The sequence below is a fragment of the Belonocnema kinseyi genome, chromosome 1, assembly GCF_010883055.1.
Source record: "Belonocnema kinseyi isolate 2016_QV_RU_SX_M_011 chromosome 1, B_treatae_v1, whole genome shotgun sequence".
Lineage (NCBI taxonomy): Eukaryota > Metazoa > Arthropoda > Insecta > Hymenoptera > Cynipidae > Belonocnema > Belonocnema kinseyi.
The window spans coordinates 26,377,468-26,388,248 of NC_046657.1; the positions used below are offsets into that span (position 1 = coordinate 26,377,468).

Sequence of the window (10,781 nt, forward strand, 5' to 3'; positions counted from 1 at the left end):
GGCCGATAAAAAAAAATACGTGTCTCTTATTTTTCGATGTACTACAACATATTGCAGTTTCATCAAAATCGGTGAGGGACACCTGGGATAGTTTCCTTTTAGGTTAACCTGTCGTAGGTTTAGGGGTGTAGGTTACTGCGTTCTTAGGTTAACTTGTTGTACGTTTAGGGCTCGTAGGTTTCTGTGTACGTTGGTTATATTGTCGTAGGTTTAGTTCTTGAAGGTTACTGTGTACTTAAGTTAACTTATCGTAGGTTTAGGGGTGCAGGTAACTGCGTATTTAGGTTACCGTGACGTGGGTTTAGGGATCACAGGTTACTGTGCAACCCAGGCACGTAGCCGGATCGTAGAACAACTCCGTTGCCCATCGTCATCACGTGTAATGCCCTGGTTGCAACCAAACGTTGTAAGCTGACGTGATAAAGTTCATTGACACAAAAAACCTTCACATGAATTTTTTCAGATTTTTTTTTAAGAATTTTCAAAATTGACCCTTAAAGGATCTTAAATTGACCTCAATAGGACCTTTTTGGTAAGACACATGATATATTCGAATTCAGCGGTCCAAAAAATATACATATAATTTTTTTCAGATTTTTTCTTGATTCACCGCGTTTTGACCTTCAAATGACCTTGAACCTGACGCGATAGAGGTTAAGGAATGCCACATTCGTCATCAGCGACCCCGAAAACCTATAACATTTGTTTTTATTTTTTCAGCGGTTTTTATCGATTTGACTTTCAAATGACCTTGAACCTGACGCGGTAAAGGTCAACGGATGCCATGTTCGTAATCAGCGACCCCGAAAACGTATAACGTATTTCTTTCAGCGGTTTTTATCAATTTGACCTTCAAATGACCTTCAAATGGTCTTGAACCTGAAGCGATAGAAGTCAACGGGCGCCAGATTATTCTACCGTTTATTCTCGATTTGACTTTCAAATGACCTTCAAATGGTCTTGAACCTGACGCGATAGAGATCAACGGATGCCAGATTTGTAATCAGCGGCCCCGAAAACCTATAACATATTTTTTTCTCCCGTTTTTTCTCGATTTGACCTTCAAATGACCTTGAAACTGAAGCAATAGAGGTCAACGGATGCCAGATTTGTAATCAGCGACCCCGAAAACCTATAACATTTTTTTCCAGCGTTTTCTCTCGATTTGACCTTCCCATGACCTTGAACCTGACGCGATAAAAGTCAAAGTACGCCAGAATTGTATTCGGCGACCCCGAAAACCATAGTAAACCCGAGCTAACCTCAGAATACATGTTTAAGAGTGTCAAATCTCTCGAAAATACAGTTGGTGGGTAGTGGTGTTTCCTATATTTGTAGGGGGGGTGGGGGTGGCTGGGGGGTGGAGGGTAGTCCGTTTAGCGTGCAATCGACTCGGGATACTTATAAGATACTACCATGATTTTTTCAGATTTTTGGTCCAAAAATAAATTAGGCCAAAAACCGGCCTTACCGACCCTCCCCCTTTACAAACGTGCCTCGAGTCCCATTGAATATCGCTGCTACTGTATACTCACAGCATGCTGGTATTGTTGAAAAGGGTCTATCCATTCACAAGTGTTTGCCGCCTACTGAGGGAATTTCGAGTAATGGATCCTTTTAGAGTTTCCAATGAGGCTTAGCCGCCTTCCCCGACGTACCGCACCCACCCAGCAGACCTCGCCCGCAACGAAGATGAAGCCTCTTCTTACAGTAGCTTCCTGTCTACAATATTACAGCGAAAGCAAATAAATTCGGCAAAGAAATACGTCTGAGGCATATTTCTGTTACCTTGAACCTTGGCAGACAGAGTTTTCGTGTACAGAGGGCTTTCGCCTTTTATTTAGTTTTTGTCTTATCGTCTACATGTCAGCTTTCATTTACACTAACTTTTATTACGATCAGTTCTCACTTTCGAAAAAACGCAGTGGGATCTCGGACTATTAGGAAACAAGGAGAAATAAAGTGAGTTAAGTGAAAGAAAGGTAATTTCCCTTTCGGGGTTAAGAACCCTCTCCTCTGTTTCTTAAATAATTTGAGACTAAAAGATATTTCAAATTTTAATTACTATTCATTTTATTTGTTCTTATTTTAATATTTAAAATATTTTGTTTCAATGTCTCTTAGAATTAAAATAATTATTTTAATTTTATTTTATTGTTTCATAACCCGAGCATCCAGCGATACTGGTGCTATGAAGCAGCACCTTGGATTCTTGGAATAAAACATGCTCCGATTGTTCTAGTTTAATAACATCGTTTTTAGAAACGGGGAAAATCACAGAAAATCAACTTCGAATTATTCAATTTCTTCAAATAGAATATACCAGTGTCGGAAAAGCGTTTGTTATTTGAAGAATCGTAGGACCGGACGTACTGCCGCCCGTCAAAATGTTTAATGTGGAATTTTTAGATATCTTCGGGGAAGGAATTATTCCTGCTCCCGCTGTAGATTTAGATGGGGAGTATGGTCTCGGAATTTTGTAAATCCGCGCCAGATAGGGAACTTCTCCCTCCCTATAAAGTTGGCACCACTTCCTTATAGAAAATCTACCGTTAGTGTTTCAATTTTTTTTCCTTTTCAGGGGGAAAGGGGTACCATTTACCATAGAGTAATATTAAAATGTTCACTTATTTTTGCATAGTTTATTTTTGTTCTAGGAAAAACATTAAGAGGACTTTAAACGCGTAATGTCAATTGTGAATTTTGATTTTGGGCTTGGTAACTTCATTTTAAAAAGCGGATGAGACGTCCTACTTTTTTTTCTTTGCAAACTGGAGCCTTTAATCCAAACAAAACACTCGGAGTTCCCCTCGTATGCCCGAATCCCGCAAAGAAGAACCCTTTAAAATCACCACTCACAGGTCAGCCTGTTATGCCTGATGGATGAAACGAAAATTTTAAAGACGCTGAAGGCCGTGAGAGCATGGCGCGGGTATCTTCGGCCGCCATCTTTTGCAACGCGCTGGTTCCATATTTAACTTGACATAAGTCAATATATAAAATGAATTTCTATTTGATAAAATTGATGCAAGAGCGGGCGAAACAGAAAATAATTACGCTCCTGCAATGACTTGCGAACTTCTTGACTTTTCAACCTTTCCCCTCTGACTCGAAAGGACATATAACGATTTGGAAGCTCAGGAACCCCGCATGCGAAGGGAACTTCTATTTTGTGCATTCCAGCATTTTTACACGTCTGTATTAAACACTATCCTTATAGATCACGTTCAGACAGTAAATGCTGAAGACAGATATGCGGATGAAGAATCCCTGCCAAATTTAGTGCCTGATGATCTTGTAGTACCAGGTTCAATTATGCTTATTTCCGATTGATAGCGATAACCGTTACGCCTCAAGGAGAGCTCGTAAAAGTGAACATCCCCGAAGCTGGAATACCCATAGAGTCTACGCCTGGAGCTGGTGAAGTCCCAGAACTACCTGCTGGTTCTTTCGAAGTAGCTGGAGCAGAAAACCAAAATGCATAAGAGTGCTATGTGAGCTCCTATGTTACGCGACGGTTGATCGAAACAACAGTGCAACAAAACACTGGCAGGGCTTTTGCAGCATGAAACCCCTTGCTTGCTGGCCTTTTTCCCGCCAACTGTACTCCTACTGAGAATCTCTTAGGATACAAAGCACAAGTAGAAAGGCTGAATCCCGAAGGACTCCAAGTCATTTCCGGCCTTACTTTTAATGATGGTGGAGGTATGTCTTCTTGAATTCAAAGAAACGACCGGATCGTCAGTCGACGCCAAGCATTAGCGTAGTAAAGACGTTTGGCTTTCGACTCCTTCAACGAGCGATCAAAAATCGAAGTCCAGCCCACGGTGATAGGTAAGGAAGACAGAGAAAATAGAAGCGGAATTTGAAATTTATTTAAATTTAAAAAAATTAAACTTTTATTTCACTTCCCTTACTCTCCAATTCATTTCCGCTCTCATAGGCTGAGGTTACACTGAAGGGTTACCCGCTCATCCTTGAGCAACCCTTTCTTATGAGAACACTAGAATGACACTGTACAAGTCGCGGACTATTTTAGCAAAAATGAAGACTTGGTTTGTGTAAGGCTGAAAGGAACGCCTTTGCATTTTTGACTACTCCTTGGACCTAGTCTGTATGGGCAACCTGTTATTTACAGGAACCCATACAGTGAGGTAAAAAAAGAGCTCTTGTTGGTATGAGTCGGGATGCAATAAGCATTTATCAGTTTGGGCTCACAGAACCATGTACTTAGGAATTAGTAAAATTCCCAAAATAGTATCATGAGCTTTTGTAAGGCAAACCGAAACAGTAAAATAAAAGGTAGGTCCTTTGAAATTTTTGGAAGGTAAAACAATTGAGCACATGTAGGCTAAAGCTTTGATTCACCATAAGGGAATTAAATGTATAGGAAAAATAGACTGGTTTCTATGTAAATATTGCACCTAATTTGCACAGAATGAAGTTTAGTTTATAAAGGATATTATTAAAAACAAAGGGGAGTCTCGGTTTTCCTTTAAAAATGGGGAAAACAACTAGGTTATTTAGTCTGCGATTGAAAATTAAAGTTATCAGTCATGTAAAATTAGGCGATTCGAAACGGGTTAGAATTTTTGAGTTCGCAATTTTGATTCTCGCTTCTGTAAGCTCATTTCTCTTCAGATAGAATTAACAACTTGTGTAAAAAAGGGAAAATGAACATGTTTCAGATAAGAGTTACCGTACATCCAAAACTCATGGATAATTATGTAACAAGGGGATTTTTGATGCAATATTACTTTAAGATTGAGGGATTAAAAATAGAGAAAAGCGAAATTTGAACCGGAATTTGTCGATAGAGTTTCTTTTGGTATTGTTGTTAATAATAAATTAATTCGTTTCAGGTTTGTCGTTCTATCAGGAATAAAACCGACGTGTGTACTTCGGTATCAATTTCCTGAGCAGGTCAAATTAAAATCTATTAATCCAAAACTCATGATTAATTTTATGGAACACATAAACAGAGATAAGGAGAATAATGTTACAAACTTCTGTCCATGTCTCTTCGCGACTTCATTAAATACAAAAATTCAGATATATTCCCACTTTCCATCCTTTCCATCAAGGATCGAACAGGGGTAACCCTATCTAGCGCCTGTAATAAAAATAAACGAGCTTCGAGTATTATTCGTGGGTCAAAAGTGTGTGACCCACGAACTCGGTTTACTTCGGTGTCAAGGTAATGAGGGCAAATAAGTGGCCGCCGTCTTGTAGTCAGGTTTCCCACCTAGACCACTCTCGGCCAGTTCGTGATTAGTGATGAAACACACGAAAGAATTTGGGAAACTCGGTTACAATGTGTATTGGAATGTTCGTGCAAATAGAGATAATTATTATGCGCATAACTTGTATGAGAGGAAGGTTACTTATTTGAGTGGTGGTCCTCATGTTAACAGGCAAGGAGGGGGAGGACGTCACTGCTCATGGTCTCTATGTATGAAAGTCTTTGACAGGCTTCAACGTGTTGGCAGATATTTTTAATCGTGAGTCATCCCGCGCGCAGCACGTCAGCGACGCTCTAGAACCTCTTACAGCCGCCTCCGGGGAAAGGAAATGTATGCGTCCCGTTGCTTTTAAGTCTGCGCGTTCTGCCCCTACTCCTCCGTAAGCTGGTAAGAATATAAAAACTTCTGTCGCTGGATCGAATGACAGCGTAGCAGCGACTTCTTGTTTATCTAGTGCCAAACATCGAGACGTCGGCTCCAGGAAAAAATCACCCAGGAAGCCTGGACGGCAGTTTTTCGTCACACTGGAGTTTTCAAACGTGTACTCTGAACTTTGTCAAGTTTTTGTTGGATCTTCCACAGACCTTTCGGGATTTTGTATTTCTATTAAAGAGAGCCGAAAATCTGAGAGAGTGATTAATCATTTGCATGCTTATTAGGAGTTTAATTCTGATATTTTTGCTGATGATTTTCGAATATTTTTATGTGAATTGTATGGTCATGATATTTGTATGGTTTTTAACCGTATTGTTCGCGATTAGAAGGATTAAATGAAAACGAAGAAAAGAGACCAGCTGAGGAAAGATGATGAAATACTAAAGAAGAATCCCAAAACACTGAAAGATAAAATTTAGAAGATTTGAGAAAATTAGATATAAGAATGGAGATTAGAGAAAAATTAATAAGAGATGAGAGAAAATTAGACAACGTGCAGTATCGATAAAGGGAGCAAGTGTTAAAGAAAAGCTTCAGCGATACTGCACTAACGTGGAGATGTGTAAGGCGCATGAGCGAATTATGATGATCGACGACACGTGTAGGAAAGAGGAGAGCGTGCGACAGTTGTAGTTTAGTACTTTTGGTTTGAGAGGTGCAAGAGTCAACAGGAAACTACGATAAAGTACTTCATTTAGAAATTAAAGATATAAACAAAATTATTTCGACTAAATCTCATCCAACAAAGGTCTCGGTTATCAATTCTATTGACATCAGCGATACACGAAAATGCGAAATCTGGCGACCACTAAACGAGGCTCTAACAGCTCGCTCGTACTAGACACATGAAATGCGGGAACCACGCAGTCAACAATCACTGATGCTGTGTCATTATTTCAAAAATATTATAAAGCTTTACCCAGCCTAAAATCATATTGAAGTATGTTGCTTGAATTTTGAATTGTGATGATTGTAAGTATTCAAATCATATTATGCATTAGTTCAGAAGAAATCGCAACTATGTAGCATTACTATAGGAGAACATAGTTTTAAACTATAGCTTATTCTAAAACTCTGCCGTTGAAAATATCGCGCGCATGTAAGTTGTGCGTGCGCATGATTTTTCAGATGAGCGGATTAGGGCACAGTCCCATGGAGGTAGATTAATAGAATAGTCGAACATTTTTGACCAATCAGGTGACTGCTGGATCTTGTGTGGGCACCACATTGGTATAAACTATTCGACTACTCTACTAATCTACCTAATTCGTGCCAGTTCGTGGAGCAGCCGAACACGGTTATTTTGTGGGTTATTGTTTACGCTTCCATTGAAGCAGTTTGAAATCATCCATAAAAAGTGCGCCTGCTATAGATATGTAATTAGATTCAATATTTATCTCTATATATCGCTAACGCGCCATACGGCGCATATGCGACTCAATTGTTGACATACCTGTCTCTAACCTTGCCATCACGACGTGCCGATTGATCTGCACGTCGCGCGCGCACTATGCGGGCTCCATGCAGACATTTTGCTATCTGGGTATTGTGATGTTGCAGTTTGGCACCATCACAATGATCTAGTAATTAAGTAAAATTTTCTAAAAATTATACGGAAATTGGACACCTCGAGTAAAATTCGGCACTCCATGACCGCGTTTGTAAATCTTGTTATTTCAAGATAATTTGATTTGGCCTTGGTACTTTTTTGTATGCATATAACGATTGTGAGGACTTTGCGGTTTTGAGCGGGAAGGCTTAAGAATATCTACACTCCGTGGCGTCGTGGATTAGAATTCGCAGCCCCCCCTTTTAGTGAGGTTTCTACAGTCCAGAGACCTTCGTACCTTCAGGCTGATCTTAGTATTTTTTTTGGTTCCGTTTGGCCTCGAGGGCATCCACATATCCAAGCCTCGTTCCTGGTGAGGATGGACCATGAGTAAATTACCAAAAATTCGTACTAAAAAGGTAATTACGCTAAATTGAAGCACCAATAATATTCACTTTATGAGCGAATTGACCACGAAATCCGTAAAAAGATAGGCAATTCGGTCCAACTTATCGTACCCTCGAGAATTTAACTTTTTCTCTAACTATCGTTAAGGGCCATTTGTAATATCAAACCTAAGAATAAACCCAGAGCGAAATGACCAGAAAGTCCTCAGTGGACAGGCATTTCCGCCAAATTTATTTAACCAGAGATATATACAATTATTAACCTCGGTACATTTCTTAATATCGTTCGAGGGTTGGTAGACCCCCCCCCCCCCTGCAAACGCAGTACCGTTCCGTCCGCCAATCATCAGCCAGGAATCAGTCATCCCTTCTCGGCCTCAAGTCCGGTGGTTCGAATTCAACACGTGGAAAATTTCGCGCCTAAGAAGAATGGTCTACAAGTTGAAAGGAAGGAAGTGAGGAGAATGAACAATAACGAAGCAGACCAGCGGCGTGTGGCCTTATCGATCTCTCTCTTGACCGCAGAGATTCTTAGCATAATTCTATGCGTTAATTTCTTTGCCTCTTCCCCCGGTCTTCGTAAGAGAGTCGCCTCGTGCTGTGGTCGACACGCCGGGCACGCGTCTCGATAATACGCTCTGTAAGCTCGAGGTGTTAACCGCTGATAAATTGATTGTAATTTCCATCCACTCCGACTTCTTTTGATTTGAGGTGGGACTTTTATCTATCTCTTAATGATCCAGCCAGGTCTTTTACTGCCTTGTTATTGTGTGTTGGAATAATTTCAATGATCCTTGGCTGGATCACTATGTTTAGTGAGTAGTTTTCTTAATGGAGTGCCGACCCGTGTTATCTCTTCACCCAGTACCCCCCTCCCCCGCCTCTTTTAACAAGTAAGTCTTAATGCACATTTCTTGAATCGCTTGTTGACTAATGTTATTTTTTTATCGCCGGATTTCGCTTCGTTTCTCTGCCTGTTACTTTTTTTCATAGACGATTTGGCTTTAATTCGAAGTTTTCTTTATATTGCCGGAGCGTCAATTCGTTCAGAAGATGCTGATGAGAAACTCTTACGGTGTTTTTATATATTTGTAATATTTTCTTGTTATTACATGTACATTCTATTAGAAATTATCTTGCTACAATTGAACTTCTCCGGATCAAAAGGAGATACGCGTGGATTCAGCCTGAGAATTATTGTCCAGAAAGTCCATTTTTAAAATCGTTCGAATATTAGTTTCAACGACCAAGCAAAAATAATGAATTTCAACCTTTAAGCGCATCGTTTATCGAGCGAATTTCAAGCAACGAAAAACTTGCGGTGACAAAGTTGTTTTTTAAGGTTCATAGAAGTTTTCTTGAAATTTTCAGATCAATCGCATTAACCTTCGCTCCCACTTCCGGGTCAAATTGACCCGTACCTTCAAGGAATTGATAAATTGGCTCACCCGACATTCTGAAACTATAGTTTGATATTCGGACTGTACATTGAAGGCAGTCCCGCCACGGAGCATCTCGCAGTCGCATGCTCAGCGGCATTCGCCACATCGCTCGGGTCAAATTGTCACAGGTGTGTGGTGCGCGTCGACTCGAGTACTTTTTGGGTGTTAGCGTAAATTTATGTGAATACTTCAAATATCCTTTAAAACATTCAAATACGTGTTTTGTATTCCGCGGTCGCTGTCTATTTCGCATTTATATAAAGTACAAGCCAGACAGATATGGTTTAAAAATAATTACTCTGAATGATGCTCAGACGTACTATTTAGTAAATGGCATTCCTTATTTGGGGAAGACTGGTCACCCGAAAACGGAGTCATCAGGGGAATTTTTTTTTCGAAAAGTTACCGAGACAATTCACGGTACTGATCGGTCGGTTACGTGCGATAATTGGTTTACAAGTGTTCCTCTATTGAAAACCATGTACGTACCTCCGTACAATATGAAGATTACTGGTACAATTCGCAAGAATAAACCAGATATCCCTAATCAAATGAAGATTGGTTCAAGGGAGGTTCCAGCATCGTCATTTTGCCACAGCGGAGACGTAACTTTGGTCAGCTACAAGCCGAACAAGAACAAAATTATTCTACTTGTTAGCACTAAAATGACGAAGTTTAACATTGGAGAAGCAAGGAAACCAGAAATGGTTTTATTTTACAATAAGACGAAAGGTGGTACCGACACTTTCGATAAACTTTGTCATGCGTACACTACAGCCCGAGCAACAAATCGCTGGCCGATGAGGTTTTTCTTTGGTATGCACGGGCTTCTGAGACAGGTTTATTTTAGTTAATACCCTACAAATTTAAGAAAGAATATCAAAATGAATGTAGTTTAAAATAAAGAATTATTTAAATAATATGACGTTCAAAATGTCTAATAAATAAATTATTTCAGTGATCATATCTTGAGTAATACTTTGTTATCAGATTTGATCTTCACGTCCACTGCAACACATTCGCAGGCAAGGAGGCACGTGCATAGGGCAGCGTCAAGACTTCCACTTGTAATTTAAAACATTAATAATTTTTCAACCATTAATGCGATTGATCTGAAAATTTCCAGAAAACTTCTTTGAACCTTAACAAACAATTTTGTCATTGCAAGTTTTTGGTTGCTTGAAATTCGCTCGATAAACGATGCGCTTGAAGGTTGAAATTCATGATTTTTGCAAAGCCTCACAAAAAAATTAACAACTTTTTTGTTTATAAAAATATTCACGTTTTTCTTTCTCGAATAGTTCAAGAAGACTTTAACACGTAATTTACTGTCAACAGAATCAAAAAAATTCAAAAATTGGCTAAGTCAGGACGAGTTTAAGAGAAAAAAGACTGAAATTTTTTCTTTTTAAAAAATCTATTTTTTACCAATTTATTCAAAAACTATCATACTTAAAAATTTTTACAAAATAAAAAAAAACATGCGCCTTAAAGTTTTCTACACACGGTGAGCGGGAAGCGAAAAAAATTTTGCCTGAAATGACGACAAAAACGGGCAAGTGGATCTTTTTCCTGATACCCTAGAGTCTTAAAAAATCATTTACGCAAAATCGAATCTGCTCGTCTTCGCACCTGATAGTCAAAATATTGTTTTTCGCGATTTATTTGTAGAAAAAACCCTATTCGCGATAAATTAAACGTTGAA

General features: G+C 39.3%; 1 protein-coding gene across 1 annotated transcript in view; it reads left to right on the plus strand.

The window, feature by feature from the left end:
• The first annotated feature begins 3,696 nt into the window (after positions 1-3,696).
• Positions 3,697-10,781, plus strand: part of LOC117177182 — an 8,683-nt gene continuing 1,598 nt past the window's right edge. Inside the window, exons 1-2 of the mRNA XM_033367703.1 lie at positions 3,697-3,705; positions 9,391-9,915. Coding sequence (XP_033223594.1) covers positions 3,697-3,705; positions 9,391-9,915 — 534 coding nt within the window. The remainder of the gene's footprint in view (positions 3,706-9,390; positions 9,916-10,781) is intronic.